Source organism: Berghia stephanieae, chromosome 12, assembly GCF_034508935.2.
Source record: "Berghia stephanieae isolate SIO BIC M18660-M18661 chromosome 12, UCSD_Bste_1.3, whole genome shotgun sequence".
Lineage (NCBI taxonomy): Eukaryota > Metazoa > Mollusca > Gastropoda > Nudibranchia > Aeolidiidae > Berghia > Berghia stephanieae.
In genome coordinates this window covers 2,965,017-2,982,732 of record NC_088371.1, presented here as the reverse complement: position 1 = coordinate 2,982,732, position 17,716 = coordinate 2,965,017, and the positions used below count along the sequence as shown (strand labels likewise).

General features: G+C 41.6%; 1 protein-coding gene across 1 annotated transcript in view; it reads left to right on the top strand.

The window, feature by feature from the left end:
- LOC144957866 (coatomer subunit alpha-like) overlaps nt 1-17,716 on the top strand; it is a 42,858-nt gene that overhangs the window by 16,418 nt on the left and 8,724 nt on the right. Inside the window, exons 16-25 of the mRNA XM_078889356.1 lie at nt 1,130-1,268; nt 1,510-1,672; nt 2,209-2,355; nt 3,933-4,122; nt 4,979-5,074; nt 6,211-6,426; nt 15,537-15,638; nt 16,173-16,270; nt 17,193-17,270; nt 17,640-17,708. Coding sequence (XP_078745482.1) covers nt 1,130-1,268; nt 1,510-1,672; nt 2,209-2,355; nt 3,933-4,122; nt 4,979-5,074; nt 6,211-6,426; nt 15,537-15,638; nt 16,173-16,270; nt 17,193-17,270; nt 17,640-17,708 — 1,298 coding nt within the window. The remainder of the gene's footprint in view (nt 1-1,129; nt 1,269-1,509; nt 1,673-2,208; nt 2,356-3,932; nt 4,123-4,978; nt 5,075-6,210; nt 6,427-15,536; nt 15,639-16,172; nt 16,271-17,192; nt 17,271-17,639; nt 17,709-17,716) is intronic.

Genomic DNA, 17,716 nt, shown 5'->3' with positions numbered 1-17,716 from the left:
GAAACAGACAATAGCAATTGCTTGCTATCCTTTGGATAGAACGCAAATCTAACAAACTCAGCTACCCATTCACTGCTTTTAGGACAGGATGGTCATAAAAAATCTTGACTGCACATGGGATCCATCTTGGTCCCTTTGTGTGTGAAGCGAGTGCTCTACCAACTGAGCTATTTGGACGCCTTGAAAAAAGTAAAAACCATCCCCCAAAAAAATCAAATTTCCTCGAGGCAGAATGATATTTTGAGTTGATTTTATTCTTGTATTTTTGTTTCTTGTTTTGTCTGGCACTGTTTCATACACTTTTTTTTCATATCTTATCTTACATCAGTGCCTGATTTCTAAGTTCTCAATTTGATATTTTCAAAAATAATTCGGTTGCTTTTGTAAAATGTTTTAGAAATAGGCAAGTCAAAACTGTTCTGCCGATTATTTCTTAAGACGTCACTGATAGAGATGAAATGGATTGTATCAGGATTTTGTTTTTAGTCCAGATTTGGTCCGTTTCGGAATTTTTCCTTCAAATTTGGCTTTGTTACCAGACTTCTAGAAAAAAGAAAATTGATTGAGGGGAGAAATTTTGGTTGAAAAAAAGATGTAAATAATCAGTATTCCGGTAAAAAGGTTATCCATAGCTGGTATTATGTTTTGATTTGATTTTTGTCTTCAGTGATTTCCACCTGTAACCGCAAGGTTGAAAACTTGTGTGATTAGAAAAAAAAAACAAACCGATTGATGGGATTAAAAAAGTTTTCAATATTCTTGAGCTTTTAAAAAAAATATAAGCACAATATCCACTAAACATGCTCAAAGCTCTTTACAAGGGGCCCCTGACCAACAGCAGCACGTAACATGTAGAATGAAACATGACGTCTGTTAGGTGATATTACAATATTTTCTGACAGAGACAACGCTGTTAACGACCAGGTACTCATTTTACATCTGAGTGTGGTGAGAGAATGTGAATAAAGAGCCTTTTCCAAGTGCTCAACTGTGCGTTGAGCAAAGCTCGAACCTAGGACCTTCCAGTTTGAAAGCAAGTGTCATACACAAGACCACATTGCTGCGGTCCTTTCCTGTTAAAGGGTAAATTGTAGATGGTGTTATATTATTTTATTTCCCTTTTCTTCAGTGATTTCCATCTGTAACCGCAAGCTTGAAAACTTGTGCACCATCCATGAAAACATCCGCGTCAAGTCTGGATCCTGGGATGAGAGTGGCGTGTTCATCTACACCACGTCCAACCACATCAAATACGCTCTGACTAATGGGTACGTATCACTGATTGAAGACCTTACTGATTATAGTACTTACTACGTTATCTTCCTTATCCATAGTTTACTGCCCACCTATGCTAATAGATGGCCATATTGTTTCAATAAACACATTATATGATACTGATTTAGAAATGAAACATTTTGGTGCAGGGACTACATAAAATATCTCATTTCTATCCATCATGTTCTCTTCCTTTAACTGAAACGATGATTTTAAACAATTTTTCAATTGCAGAGATCACGGCATCATCCGAACCCTGGACCTTCCCATCTACATCACCCGTATCAAAGGTAACTCTGTCTACTGCTTGGACAGGGAGTGTCGTCCCAGGGTACTCAGCATTGACCCCACCGAGTTCAAGTTCAAACTGGCTTTGGTCAACAGGAAATATGAAGAGGTGAGAAAAGTTGCAAATATATCAGGGTTATCAGGAGCAGTGGGGCTCTGCAGAACGGTCTTGCTTTGTACCCGAAAGGTACCGAGTTTGATTACTGTGCTGTGTGGCCTTGAGCAAGTCACCTCACCCTAGCTCAATTTGCAGCGCTGCATTGTGGCTGATGCCTGGATTATTCCAGTCTTCCCTTGGAATAGACCCTAGAGACAAATTTCCCCTATGGGATGAATAAAGGGAATTCTATTTTATTTATTTATTTTATTTAAACCTCTAAAGGCGGTGTTCAATTTCAATCTAACCTGACATCTTGATTGATTGTTTTTATCAAGAGAGCAGTAATATGATGCTACTCGGGGATTCAATTATGTCCCAGTTTCTTTTCTGTTCTTACCTGATTTGTACAAGAATGCCAGCTCTAAAATTTAACAGATAAATGTTTTCAAGATTCCATTATTAAAACGGTGTCTTAAATCTTAGGGTTTGAAGAAAATTGAATTAAATGTTATATACATTGATGTTTTTTCCTCAATCTCTCACAGGTTCTGCACATGGTTCGCAATGCCAAGCTAGTGGGTCAGTCCATTATCTCATATCTCCAGAAGAAAGGCTACCCTGAAGTGGCCCTACACTTTGTCAAGGATGAAAAGACTCGCTTTGGTCTGGCCCTGGAATGTGGCAACATTGAGGTGACAAAGATGATATTAGGCTCAACTTGAGCTTGAGCTTTTATATAGTGCAATATCCACGAAACGCTTTACGCTTTTCAGGGGTTCCCGACCAACAGCATCACGTAACATGTAGAGCGACACATGACGCCTGTTAGGCGATATTACAATTTTTTCCGACAAAGGCAACGCTGTTAACAGCCAGGTGCTCATTTTACACCTGAGTACGGTGAGAGAATGTGAGTAAAGAGCCTTTTCCAAGGACTCAACTCGACTCCGAACGAGGCTTGAACCCAGGACCTTCCGATTTGAAAGTGAGTGTCATAACATTAGACCACATAGCCGTACAGGCTGCTAGAATCTGTGGACTGTAAAAAGTCATAAACAATAATGACTATAACCACTTTAAAAAAAGAACAAATTAGCAAACATGTAGGGGGTCCCGATAGCTCAGTTGGTAGAGCACTCGCTTTACACACAAAGGGACCAAGATCCATCCCGGCTGCAGTCCAGATTTTTTTCTGACCCCCCTGTCCACCCAGCAGTGAATGGGTAGCTGAGTCTGTTAGATTTGGTGGAAAGTACTTTGCGATAGACTAATGTCCTATCCAAAGGATAGCAAGCAATTGCTATTGTCCGTTTCATACTATAGAAAACGGGATAAATTACAGGTCCATGGGCCCAATGGCTCTGAAGGTCCAAACATAGAACGTTTCAGGTTCATATCTTCAGCCAACAGCAAAAAAAAAAATTCTCCAATGAAAACATAAATACGTTGCTAGAAAACCAGATTGACGACAGAAATACTCAGTTGGTCCTCTCTGTATAAAAAATCTTGGAATGTTACATTTTTGGTGAGTAAAATGGATGGAATTTGAAAAAAGCTTTGTTCTTCATGAGGATAATTATCAGTATTAATAGTAGTATTAATACTGATCAGACCCATTCTCATTCATAACTGACACTTTTTTGTTCTAAATGTGAGATCTACGTAGTTTTTTTTTAAATGGTTGAATGTGGCCAAATTTTGATTTTATTTCCTTCCAGTCCAGAGTTTTGATTGTTGATATAGAACATATCAGAGAAGGATTTAATCAAAAGAAGTTAGCACCCCCCCCCCCCCCCTCTCCCTCTCCTCAAATTTAAATTCATCGTTGAAAATTGTTACGTGATATCAAAATCTACTGATAGCATAATGTCTATTTATCTGTTGATTTATTTATGTATTAATATTTGATTTTTGATTCTCACCTCGTTTTTTTTACACAGTCTCGAACACCGAACACCGTGGTTTCAGCTAACTCCCCCCTCAATCATATTTATTAATATATCTTTTTTGTTTTTGTTGATTTATATTTATTTATTCATTTGATTCAGACTGGTTTTGATAACTTGGAAACTGTTTCTCTTTTATGGATTAATAAAATAGAGAATTCTAGAGAACGAAATTTAAAAAAAAAAGAATCCTGAAAACAATTGTGAATTTTTCCAATCCTCCATTGTGGTTATATGGAATATGGAATAAAATTGCAAAGACTGGTAACTCTCCAACACCAGCCCTAAACGGTGACTTTTTTTTTTCTACCCTCCATTTCCAGATTGCCCTAGAGGCAGCCAAGGCCCTGGATGACAATGCCTGCTGGGAGAAGCTGGGTGAGGCAGCCCTTCTCCAGGGGAACCACCAGATTGTGGAGATGGCCTACCAGAAAACCAAGAACTTTGACAAGCTGTCTTTTCTCTACATCATTACAGGCAACCTGGACAAGCTGAGGAAGATGATGAAGATTGGTGAGAGTCGTCATCTCAGTCATTTGAATTGACTTTTATCAGACCTGCCTTGTGCTACGAAAAATTCATTGAATTACGAATTTTTGGCTCCAGTTAGAGAACTTCATTGACGGTTTTGAGTCAATAAATTGTTTTTTTTTTTCCCTTGGGGACTACGAATTTTTGACATTTCAAATGGGCAGCTCTGCTTTTATGTTTAAAAGATTTAAAAAATTATTTTTAAAAAATTCCTTTTATTCATCCCATCTGGGAAATTTTTATCTTGTGTCTATTCCAACGAAGACTGGAATAACTCAGGCGTCAGCCGCATTGCAGCGCCGCAAATTGAGCTCAAAGGCCACTCAATGCAGCGGCGGGTGATCGAGCCCTGGGCCTTTCTGGTATGAAGCAACGGCTGTACCGTGAGCCATGCTGCCCCCTCTGAAAAAAATCTTAATTCTTTATAAGCCAGTTTCAGTTACAGTGGAGTCTTAGTATAACCAGATTTGACAGCAGATCTACCTACTGTTACGAAAAGTTTGTAGAACTACGACATTTTGGCTCGTGAGTTCAAAACTTCATGGACATCTAAATCTAAGTCATTAAATCTTACTTAAAATGAGAGATGGATTGAGGTTACATAGTATAGAGTAATTTGATAATAATGATAATATTAATATTGATAATAATAGTAAAACGATGAGGAGTAATGGTAATATCAATATTATTGATGACAGTGGCGATGATGATTATGAGGATATTAGTGAAATATATAAGGACTCTTGCTTTTTGCAGTGATTTAAGATTGAAATAATTTATATGCCAACAGTGATTTTGAAACATTTTTTTGTGTTTTGACTTTGTTTTCATGTTGTAGCTGAGATCCGAAAGGACACCAGTGGTCACTTCCAGAATGCCCTGTTGCTGGGGGATGTCGGAGAGAGGGTCAAGATACTAAAGGGATGTGGACAAAGTAAGGAAGGACTTTTCTAGTTATTCTATTTGTATTTGTGGCTCATCGTGTCAAACTAGTATTTCATTGGGATGAAACATCTGTGTCAGTGCATGACTTAAGCATTCAGAAGGTGAAAATTTTGGATTTTTTTTTTCCTTATCTGAAAGAATATGCTTCCCAGAGCATTTTAATCCTTATTTGAAGCAAATCGGGCGATTTTTTTATGAAGTTATGGTCAGATGTTTGGGAAAGCTATCCAGCAACTTTTCCCAAATTTCATACTTTTTCAACTTGACTAGCTGTAAAAAATATTTAGAAGTGAAATTAAGCTTTGATATTTCCCGAAGATTTACAAAAAAGGGTTGATTTAATCATTTATGACAAGAACTCATTTTTTAAAATAAAAACTGACCTTCTAACTAAACTAGGCAATATCTCAGTTCAAACCTTTTCACCATCCGACTGATTATGTCATTCATTGTAACATGTGTAATGTTATTGGGTCTTGTGCTGGTGTATGGATGAGATTTTTAGGTGAACTCAAACTAAGTACATTGATAGTGTGCTCTTGGAATCTACATCTTCCCTATTTGAACCATTTCCCGTTTGTCTTAACCGTTATTATAATTCTAGAACTTATTAACTACCTCATTTTCTTCTTTTTTTTTTTTATTGGTACTGATATGACCTTAATGTGTTGCAAGCACTCTAAAACCCTTAAAAACAATTTTTTTAAAAATACAAAAATCAAGCTTTTTTTTTCTTTCTTTGAAGCTGTCAGGTTTGTGGGTTTTTAAAAAAACCAATTTGAATTAATTTCCCTATGTCTTATTTTTTCTTGGATGCTTTAATTGTAATTCTAGAACATTTTACCATCCCATTTTATTCCTTTTTACTGGCGCTGATATGACCTAAATATGTTGCAAGTGCTGTAAAGCCCTGAAATAGAAACACCCCCCCCCCCCCCCCCCCCCCCCAAAAAAAACAACAAACAAAACAAAGCTTTTTATTCTTTCTTTTTTTTTTTTAAACTGTCAGGTTTGCGGGGTTTTTTTGTGGTTTTTTTCGTTTATAGCTCTTGAATTTATTTATTTAGCATTATTTTTTTTCCACACCGTTTTCAAATTCTATTCCCCAATTTTCTCCCCCAATAGAATCCCTGGCCTACCTGACTGCAGCCACCCACGGCCTGGAGGAGGAGGCAGAGGAGTTGAAGGAGGGTTTTGACGAGGGGGATCGAGTTCCAGACCTGTACCCCAATGCCACCTTGCTCCAGCCCCCCGTGGCCATCAGTCAGCACGAAACCAACTGGCCGTTGCTGACGGTGTCCAAGGGATTCTTTGAAGGGGCCATGGCTGCTGCCAAGGGAGGTAAGTTACGTTGTTAGTCGAATCTTTGCAGTTCTTGTCAGTGTATTTAAGGTAGGGTTATTTTTTTTTAGAATTTGTTATTATTGTTTCACTTATTTATATATTATTTATTTTGTGTGTTTATGAAGTCATAACCAATTATTTCAGGGTCCCATTAGCTCAGTATGTAGAGCACCCGCTTTACATGAAAGGGACCAACGATCTATTCCTGGTGCAGTCGAGTCATAACCAATTATTTCAGGGTCCCATTAGCTCAGTATGTAGAGCACCCGCTTTACATGAAAGGGACCAACGATCTATTCCTGATGCAGTCGAGTCATAACCAATTATTTCAGGGTCCCATTAGCTCAGTATGTAGAACACCCGCTTTACATGAAAGGGACCAACGATCTATTCCTGGTGCAGTCGAGTCATAACCAATTATTTGAGGGTCCCATTAGCTCAGTATGTAGAGCACCCGCTTTACATGAAAGGGACCAACGATCTATTCCTGATGCAGTCGAGTCATAACCAATTATTTGAGGGTCCCATTAGCTCAGTATGTAGAGCACCCGCTTTACATGAAAGGGACCAACGATCTTTTCCTGGTGCAGTCGAGTCATAACCAATATTTGAGGGTCCCATTAGCTCAGTATGTAGAGCACCCGCTTTACATGAAAGGGACCAACGATCTATTCCTGGTGCAGTCGAGTCATAACCAATTATTTGAGGGTCCCATTAGCTCAGTATGTAGAGCACCCGCTTTACATGAAAGGGACCAACGATCTATTCCTGGTGCAGTCGAGTCATAACCAATTATTTGAGGGTCCCATTAGCTCAGTATGTAGAGCACCACGCTTTACATGAAAGGGACCAACGATCTATTCCTGTGCAGTCGAGTCATAACCAATTATTTGAGGGTCCCATTAGCTCAGTATGTAGAGCACCCGCTTTACATGAAAGGGACAACGATCTATTCCTGATGCAGTCGAGTCATAACCAATTATTTGAGGGTCCCATTAGCTCAGTATGTAGAGCACCCGCTTTACATGAAAGGGACCAACGATCTATTCTGATGCAGTCGAGTCATAACCAATTATTTGAGGGTCCCATTAGCTCAGTATGTAGAGCACCGCTTTACATGAAAGGGACCAACGATCTATTCCTGATGCAGTCGAGTCATAACCAATTATTTGAGGGTCCCATTAGCTCAGTATGTAGAGCACCCGCTTTACATGAAAGGGACCAACGATCTATTCCTGATGCAGTCGAGTCATAACCAATTATTTAGGGTCCCATTAGCTCAGTATGTAGAGCACCCGCTTTACATGAAAGGGACCAACGATCTATTCCTGATGCAGTCGAGTCATAACCAATTATTTGAGGGTCCCATTAGCTCAGTATGTAGAGCACCCGCTTTACATGAAAGGGACCAACGATCTATTCCTGATGCAGTCGAGTCATAACCAATTATTTGAGGGTCCCATTAGCTCAGTATGTAGAGCACCCGCTTTACATGAAAGGGACCAACGATCTATTCCTGGTGCAGTCGAGTCATAACCAATTATTTGAGGGTCCCATTAGCTCAGTATGTAGAGCACCCGCTTTACATGAAAGGGACCAACGATCTATTCCTGGTGCAGTCGAGTCATAACCAATTATTTGAGGGTCCCATTAGCTCAGTATGTAGAGCACCCGCTTTACATGAAAGGGACCAACGATCTATTCCTGATGCAGTCGAGTCATAACCAATTATTTGAGGGTCCCATTAGCTCAGTATGTAGAGCACCCGCTTTACATGAAAGGGACCAACGATCTATTCCTGATGCAGTCGAGTCATAACCAATTATTTGAGGGTCCCATTAGCTCATGTATGTAGAGCACCCGCTTTACATGAAAGGGACCAACGATCTATTCCTGATGCAGTCGAGTCATAACCAATTATTTGAGGGTCCCATTAGCTCAGTATGTAGAGCACCCGCTTTACATGAAAGGGACCAACGATCTATTCCTGATGCAGTCGAGTCATAACCAATTATTTGAGGGTCCCATTAGCTCAGTATGTAGAGCACCCGCTTTACATGAAAGGACCAACGATCTATTCCTGATGCAGTCGAGTCATAACCAATTATTTGAGGGTCCCATTAGCTCAGTATGTAGAGCACCCGCTTTACATGAAAGGGACCAACGATCTATTCCTGTGCAGTCGAGTCATAACCAATTATTTGAGGGTCCCATTAGCTCAGTATGTAGAGCACCCGCTTTACATGAAAGGGACCAACGATCTATTCCTGATGCAGTCGAGTCATAACCAATTATTTGAGGGTCCCATTAGCTCAGTATGTAGAGCACCCGCTTTACATGAAAGGGACCAACGATCTATTCCTGATGCAGTCGAGTCATAACCAATTATTTGAGGGTCCCATTAGCTCAGTATGTAGAGCACCCGCTTTACATGAAAGGGACCAACGATCTATTCCTGATGCAGTCGAGTCATAACCAATTATTTGAGGGTCCCATTAGCTCATATGTAGAGCACCCGCTTTACATGAAAGGGACCAACGATCTATTCCTGATGCAGTCGAGTCATAACCAATTATTTGAGGGTCCATTAGCTCAGTATGTAGAGCACCCGCTTTACATGAAAGGGACCAACGATCTATTCCTGATGCAGTCGAGTCATAACCAATTATTTGAGGGTCCCATTAGCTCAGTATGTAGAGCACCCCGCTTTACATGAAAGGGACCAACGATCTATTCCTGATGCAGTCGAGTCATAACCAATTATTTGAGGGTCCCATTAGCTCAGTATGTAGAGCACCCGCTTTACATGAAAGGGACCAACGATCTATTCCTGTGCAGTCGAGTCTAACCAATTATTTAGGGTCCCATTAGCTCAGTATGTAGAGCACCCGCTTTACATGAAGGGACCACGACTATTCTGGTGCAGTCGAGTCTAACAATATTTAGGGTCCCATTGCTCGTATTAGAGCACCGTTATGAAAGGACACGATCTATTCCGGTGCAGTCGAGTCATAACCATATTGAGGTCCCATAGCTCGTATGTAGAGCACCCGCTTATGAAGGACCACGATCTATTCTGGTGCAGTCGGTCATAACATTATTTGAGGTCCATTAGCTCAGTATGTGACACCCGCTTTACATGAAAGGGACAACGATCTATTCGTGCAGTCGGTCATAACAATTATTTGAGGTCCATTAGCTCAGTATGTAGAGCCCCCTTTAAGAAGGACCAACGATCTTTCCTGTGCAGTCGAGTCATAACCAATATTTGAGGGTCCCATTAGCTCAGTATGTAGAGCACCCCTTTACATGAAAGGACCAACGATCTATTCCTGTGCAGTCGAGTATAACATATTTGAGGGTCCATTAGCTCATATGTAGAGCCCCGCTTTACATGAAGGACAACATCTATTCCGTGCATCGAGTCATAACATTATTTAGGTCCCATTGCTCAGTATGTAGAGCACCCGCTTTACATGAAAGGGACCAACGATCTATTCCTGTGCAGTCGAGTCATAACCAATTATTTAGGTCCCATTAGCTCGTATGTAGAGCACCGCTTTACATGAAAGGGACCAACGATCTATTCCTGTGCAGTCGAGTCATAACCAATTATTTGAGGGTCCCATTAGCTCAGTATGTAGAGCACCGCTTACATGAAAGGGACCAACGATCTATTCCTGTGCAGTCGAGTCATAACCAATTATTTAGGGTCCATTAGCTCAGTATGTGAGCACCCGCTTTACTGAAAGGACCAACGATCTATTCCTGTGCAGTCGAGTCATAACAATTATTTGGGTCCATTAGCTCGTATGTAGCACCCGCTTTACATGAAAGGGACCAACGATCTATTCCTGTGCAGTCGAGTCATAACCATTATTTAGGTCCCATTAGCTCAGTATGTAGAGCACCGCTTTACATGAAAGGACCAACGATCTATTCCTGATGCAGTCGAGTCATAACCAATTATTTAGGGTCCATTAGCTCAGTATGTAGGCACCCGCTTTACTAAAGGACCAACGATCTATTCCTGATGCAGTCGAGTCATAACCAATTATTTAGGGTCCCATTAGCTCAGTTGTAGAGCACCCGCTTTACATGAAAGGGACAACGATCTATTCCTGATGCAGTCGAGTCATAACAATTATTTAGGTCCATTAGCTCAGTATGTAGAGCACCCGCTTTACATGAAAGGACCAACGATCTATTCTATGCAGTCGAGAAGGAATCTATTCCTGTGCAGTCGAGTCATAACAATTATTTGAGGGTCCCATTAGCTCAGTATGTAGAGCACCCGTTTACATGAAAGGGACCAACGATCTATTCCTGTGCAGTCAGTCATAACAATTATTAGGTCCCACTCATAGAGCACCCTTTACTGAAAGGCCACGATCTTTCCTGTGCAGTCGATCTAACCAATTATTAGGGTCCCATTAGCTCAGTATGTAGAGCACCCGCTTTACATGAAAGGGACCAACGATCTATTCCTGTGCAGTCGAGTCATAACCAATTATTTGAGGTCCATTAGCTCAGTATGTAGAGCACCCGCTTTACATGAAAGGGACCAACGATCTATTCCTGATGCAGTCGAGTCTAACCAATTATTTGAGGGTCCCATTAGCTCAGTATGTAGAGCACCCCTTTACATGAAAGGGACCAACGATCTATTCCTGATGCAGTCGAGTCATAACAATTATTTGAGGGTCCCATTAGCTCAGTATGTAAGCACTTACTAAAGGGACCACGTCTATCCTGAGCACCGATCAATCCAATTATTGAGGGTCCCATTACTCAGTTGGCACCCATGCTCATAATGAAAGGACCCAATATATTCCTGGTGCATCGAGTCATAACCAATTATTTAGGGTCCCATTAGTCATGTAGAGCACCCGCTTTACATGAAAGGGACCAACGATCTATTCCTTGCAGTCGAGTCATAACCAATTATTTAGGGTCCCATTAGCTCAGTATGTAGCACCCGCTTTACTGAAAGGGACCAACGATCTTTTCCTGTGCAGTCGAGTCATAACCAATTATTTAGGGTCCCATTAGCTCAGTATAAGCCCCGCTTTACAGAAAGGGACCAACGATCTATTCCTGGTGCAGTCGAGTCATAACCAATTATTTGAGGGTCCCATTACTCTATGTAGAGCACCCCTTTACATGAAAGGGACCAACGATCTATTCCTGGTGCAGTCGAGTCATAACCAATTATTTGAGGGTCCCATTACCCAGTATGTAGAGACGCTTTAATGAGGGGACCACGATATTCTGAGAGCGAGTCATAACAATTTTTGGGGTCCCATAGTATGTAGAGCACCGTCTTACATTAAGGGACCACGACTATTCGATGCAGTCGAGTCATACCATTATTTGAGGGTCCCATACTCAGTATGTAGAGCACGCTCTTAATGAAGGGACCAACGATTATCCTGAGCAGTCGAGTCTACTTATTTAGGGTCCCCACAGAGTGAAGGGTAGAGAGCCCCTTTAATTTAGGGGCACCAAAGATGAATCGGTAGCAGCGAGTCTCTTATTTAGGGGGTCCACCCAGAAGTGAATGGGTAGCAGAGTCTCTTAGATTTAGGGGGTCCACCCAGAAGTGAATGGGTAGCAGAGTCTCTTAGATTTAGGGGTCCACCCAGAAGTGAATGGGTAGCAGAGTCTCTTAGATTTAGGGGGTCCACCCAGAAGTGAATGGGTAGCAGAGTCTCTTAGATTTAGGGGTCACCCAGAAGTGAATGGGTAGCAGAGTCTCTTAGATTTAGGGGTCCACCAGAAGTGAAGCGCTTAGCATAAGGACAGATCTCTTAGATTTAGGGGTCCACCAGAGTGAATGGGTAGCAGAGTCTCTTAGATTAGGGGGTCCACCCAGAAGTGAAGGGTAGCAGAGTCTCTAGATTTAGGGGTCACCGAAGTGAATGGGTAGCAGAGTCTCTTAGATTAGGGGTCCACCAGAGTGAATGGGTAGCAGAGTCATCTTAGATTAGGGGGTCCACCAGAAGTGAATGGGTAGCAGAGTCTCTTAGATTTAGGGGGTCCACCCAGAAGTGAATGGGTAGCAGAGTCTCTTAGATTTAGGGGGTCCACCAGAAGTGAATGGGTAGCAGAGTCCTTAGATTTAGGGGGTCCACCCAGAAGTGAATGGGTAGCAGAGTCTCTTAGATTTAGGGGTCCACCCAGAAGTGAATGGGTAGCAAGTATAGTACCGAGAGGCACTTGGTCACAATGAGTCAAGTATACACCAAGAGGGACCTATCCGGTCACATGGTCCAAGATGTAGCACTATAGCACGATGTGAGCTCTATTGGCCCAGATAGACTTAGGCACATGACATTTTGGCCAATAGAGGCCATTAAGAGACACATCCGAGTGAGTTCTATTAGGTCCATATGGACATTACTGAGGCAAGTATTGGCCCGAGTAACATTATTGGGCACAATGAGCACTAGAGGCCCAATGGTCAGTTCTTTTGGGTCCAAGTAATGAACCTTTGGGCCGTAGTAGTCATTACAATGAGTCATCAATGCACCCGATGAGGACAGTTTATGGGTCACATAGAGGGTCTTATTGGCCCGTAGAGCCTAGATTACCGATGATATATTGGGTCCAAATGACAACCTTATGCACATACGAGCAACAAGAGTCAAGCTCAGATTTAGGCCCATAGGCAATCTTAGATGCAGTGGATTTTAGGGTCACCAGAGTCATCTTAGATTTAGGGGGTCCACCCGAGTGAATGGGTAGCAGAGTCTTAGATTTAGGGGTCCACCCAGAAGTGAATGGGTAGCAGGTCTCTTAGATTTAGGGGTCCACCAGAAGTAATGGGTAGCAGGTCTCTTAGATTTAGGGGTCCACCCAGAAGTGAATGGGTAGCGAGTCTCTTAGTTTAGGGGGTCACCAGAGTAATTCTAGAGGGTCACAGATTAGGGTACAGACTAATAAGGGTACCAGAGTGATGTAGGGTTCACTAGAGTAAGAAGGAGACAAGTCTTTAGATTTAGGTCCACCCAGAAGTGAATGGGTAGCAGATTCTAGATTTAGGGGTCCACCCAGAAGTGAATGGGTAGCAGAGTCTCTTAGATAGGGGGTACCAGAGTAATGTAAGGTCCTAGATTTAGGGTCCACCCAAGGTAAGGTAGCAGAGTCTCTTAGATTTAGGGGTCCCCAGAAGTGAATGGTAGCAGAGTCTTTAATTAGGGCCACCAAGGAAGGTAGAGAGTCTCAGATAGGGCCACCCAGAAGTGAATGGTAGCAGAGTCTCTTAATTTAGGGATCACCCAATGATGGGGCAACTAGTTTAGGGGGTCCAAGAAGTAAGTGAGGTCTCTGTTGGGTCCCCGGGTAGCAGAGCCTTAGATTTAGGGGGTCCACCAGAAGTGAATGGTAGCAGATCTCTTAGGATTGGGGTCCACCCAGAGTGAATGGTAGCAGAGTCTCTTAGATTTAGGGGTCCACCAAAGTGAATGGGTGCAAGTCCTTAGATTTAGGGGGTCCACCAGAAGTGAATGGTAGAGGGTTCTTAGATTAGGGGGTCCACCAGAAGTGAATGGGTAGCAGGTCTCTTAGATTTAGGGGGTCCCCCAGAAGGATGGGTAGCAGTCTCTTAGTTTAGGGGTCACCCAGATGATGGTACAGAGTTCTTGATTAGGGGGTCACAGAAGGAATGGGTAGCAGAGTCCTTAGATTAGGGTCCACCCAGAAGTGAAGGGTAGCAGAGTCCTAGATTTAGGGTCACCAGAAGTGAATGGTAGCGAGTCTCTAGATTTAGGTCACAGAGTGAATGGGTAGCAGAGTCTCTAGATTTGGGCACCCAGAAGTGAATGGGTAGCAAGTCTAGATTTAGGGGTCCACCAGAAGTGAATGGTAGCAGGTCTCTTAGATTGGGGGTCCACCAGAAGTGAATGGTAGCAAGTCTCTTAGATTTAGGGTCCCCCAGAAGTGAATGGGTAGCAGAGTCTCTTAGATTAGGTCCACCAGAAGTGAATGGTAGCAGAGTTCTTAGATTTAGGGCCACCCAGAAGTGAATGGGTAGCAGAGTCTTTAGATTTAGGGGTCACCAAAGTGAATGGGTACAAGTCTCTTAGATTTAGGGTCACCAGAAGTGAATGGTAGCAGATCCTTAGATTTAGGGGTCACAGAAGTGAATGGTAGCAGAGTCTCTAGATTAGGGGGTCCACCAGAATGAAGGGTCAATCCTAATTAGGGTCCACCCAAAGTGAATGGTACAGAGTCTCTTAGATTTAGGGGTCCACCAGAGTGAATGGGTACAGAGTCTTTAGATTAGGGGGTCCACCCAGAAGTGAATGAGGTAGCAGAGTCTCTTAGATTTAGGGGGGTCCACCAGAAGTGAAGGAGATAGGGTCTCTTAGATTTAGGGGGTCCACCCAGAAGTGAATGGGTAGCAGAGTCTCTTAGATTGGGGTCCACCCAGAAGTGAATGGGTAGCAGATCTCTTAGATTTAGGGGGTCACCAGAAGTGAATGGGTAGCAGAGTCCTTAGATTTAGGGGGTGCCACCCAGAATGAATGGGTAGCAGAGTCTCTTAGATTTAGGGGTCCACCCAGAAGTGAATGGTGCAGAGTCTCTTAGATTTAGGGGTCCACCCAGAAGTGAATGGGTAGCAGAGTCTCTTAGATTTAGGGGGTCCACCCAGAAGTGAATGGGTAGCAGAGTCTCTTAGATTTAGGGGGTCCACCCAGAAGTGAATGGGTAGCAGAGTCTCTTAGATTTAGGGGGTCCACCCAGAAGTGAATGGGTAGCAGAGTCTCTTAGATTTAGGGGGTCCACCCAGAAGTGAATGGGTAGCAGAGTCTCTTAGATTTAGGGGGTCCACCCAGAAGTGAATGGGTAGCAGAGTCTCTTAGATTTTAGCGGAAAGTACTTTGCAATCGACTAGTGTCCTATCCAAAGGATAGAAATCATTTGCCATTGTCTTGTTTCATGCTATAGAAACTGGGATAAACAAAGGACACATGAATACATGGTTGCTCTGAAGGACTACTTTTTTAAAATCTGCTTTTGTCTAAATTAATTTTTAAAAGAAAGAATTAAGGATAGTTTTCTTAGTCGTTGAATTAATTTCTTGTTTTCCACGTTTGCTTCAGGAAAACAGTCAGCCCTAGCAGCGGCTGCCTACACGGCCGATGATGATATGGGTGCTGGGGGTGGATGGGGGGATGATGATGAAACCCTCGTTTTGGATGAAGGTAAGTTTGATATATACAGATCACAACTGTCATTAGTCATATATACCGACCTGCCACATATAAATTTAACTGGTATATGAGACTATTTTTTTGTAACATTTGACACAGAAAAGCTGTTAAACTATTTTGAAAAGTTGTGGAGAGGATAAGGCTCCACGTGGCTTTTCTGGGGTGAAAGATGGAAAAATAATTTTTTTTAAAGACATTCCAGCAGTTTGAAGACTATTCTGTCTTTCAGCATTTACATTATAAGTCGGATAAATTTACCAGTGAGAACTTTGAATAGGTTTGTAAAATTAAGATTTTTAAAAAGAAAAATCAGATTAGTTTTGGTTTTATTTACTAATACAAACTTAAAAAAGAAAAGAGAAGAAAATAGGTTTTTATTCATGTCCATAAAATACCAAAGAGGTTTCAATAATTTTTAAAGAGACATGATTCTATATATTAATTAATTTTTTTTTTCTCATTTCTGGTAATATTAAAAGTAATAATAATTAATATTCAACTGTTTTCCTTCCCTTGTTCCTGTAGATGGTGGTATTGCTGGTGGTGAAGGATTTGACGACGAAGTTGGTGGGGAAGACGGTGGATGGGATGTGGGAGACGAGGACCTGGATATACCTGATGTGGTAGGTTTGCTTACGGTCTAAAGAAAAAAGATTTTCTGGGAGGGGTTCCTGACCTCCCATTGTGGGCAGGGATGTTGTTAACTTTGTCTTCTATCCCTCTCCTATCTGTCTTCCAATTGCTTTTTATCTTTGTCTTGGAATGAGATTACTTGGTTTTGTCCTTTCCCTTGCCAGAGTCCTTGGTTGAGACGGAAACAGTCAAATGTATAGTGTTAGTTTTGGGAGATTTACATTACCCAGTATTCCTATAATGATGATGTTTAAATCACACAAGTTAATTGGTAGATTTAGACATTATGAATGGCAGCTCTGAAACGGTGGGACTTGAAATCATTGACAAAAATTATTCTGCTTTACCACGCTTTACCACGGCCATGCAATCAAATGCAATCTTCAGTCTGAAGCTTTGGCCTTAAGCAGAAATAGAAGAAAAATTATATCCAGGGGCAGCATGCCTCAGCATTTCGGTCTTTGTTTTTTACCCAAAAGGTACCGAGTTCGACTACCCGTCTTGAGCAAGTCACCTCACCCTAGCACACTTTGAGGCAAACCCTGCGGCTGACACCTGGGTTATTCCAGTCTTTCCTTGGAATAGACTCAAAAGACAAATTTCCCCTTGGGGATGAATTTTATTTATTGATTTAAATTGTTTTCGTGCTTAATTTCTAGACCAACCTGGCTAGACTTATGTTGAAATGTTTCACAAATGAATGAAATCATTATGTAAGTAGTGATTGTTTCAGGCTCAAACACCCTTTTAAGGAAAGGAGAAAAAAAATTCAAATTTTTACCTGATAATTATTTGAAATGGTTCAATTTTATTTGATTGATATTTGAGTGTTTAGTTTGCAATAAGAGTATTATGCGGAATGCACATTTTAAAGAATGATTTGTTATTGGTTTTTTGTTTTCATCTTACCAGGATATTCCCAGTGGAGGTGTTGGTTCAGGAGATGAGGGTTACTTTGTACCACCCACCAAAGGAACTAGTCAGACTCAGGTAATACGTCTTGGAAAATTTGTGTACGCTGTCGATTATAAATAATTGCATTTTCTTGTCTCAGAGTGGTTTAGTAATTTCTGCCGTCTTAAGGAAAATGACCGTATGTTTACTTGGAATCAGAGGCCATATACAGTCTTTTTCCTTAAGACGGCAGATTTAACCTAGTGCTGTTGTAACACGTTTAGAAGCACAGGGAAGGCTTACAGAATTTTGTCTCATTAAAGCAAATTTGCAAAAACTAAATTTAAAATGTACAGATTTTTTCCTCCCAATTCTTATTTATCCCAAAAAATATATTCATTGTTGTGACATAAAGACAACCTGAATTTATTCGGCTGACTATCCATATCTCTCTCTGCCACCCAGGTCTGGTGTACCAACTCACAGCTACCTGTTGACCATGTGTTGGCTGGATCCTTTGAGACTGCAATGAGGGTAAGGGA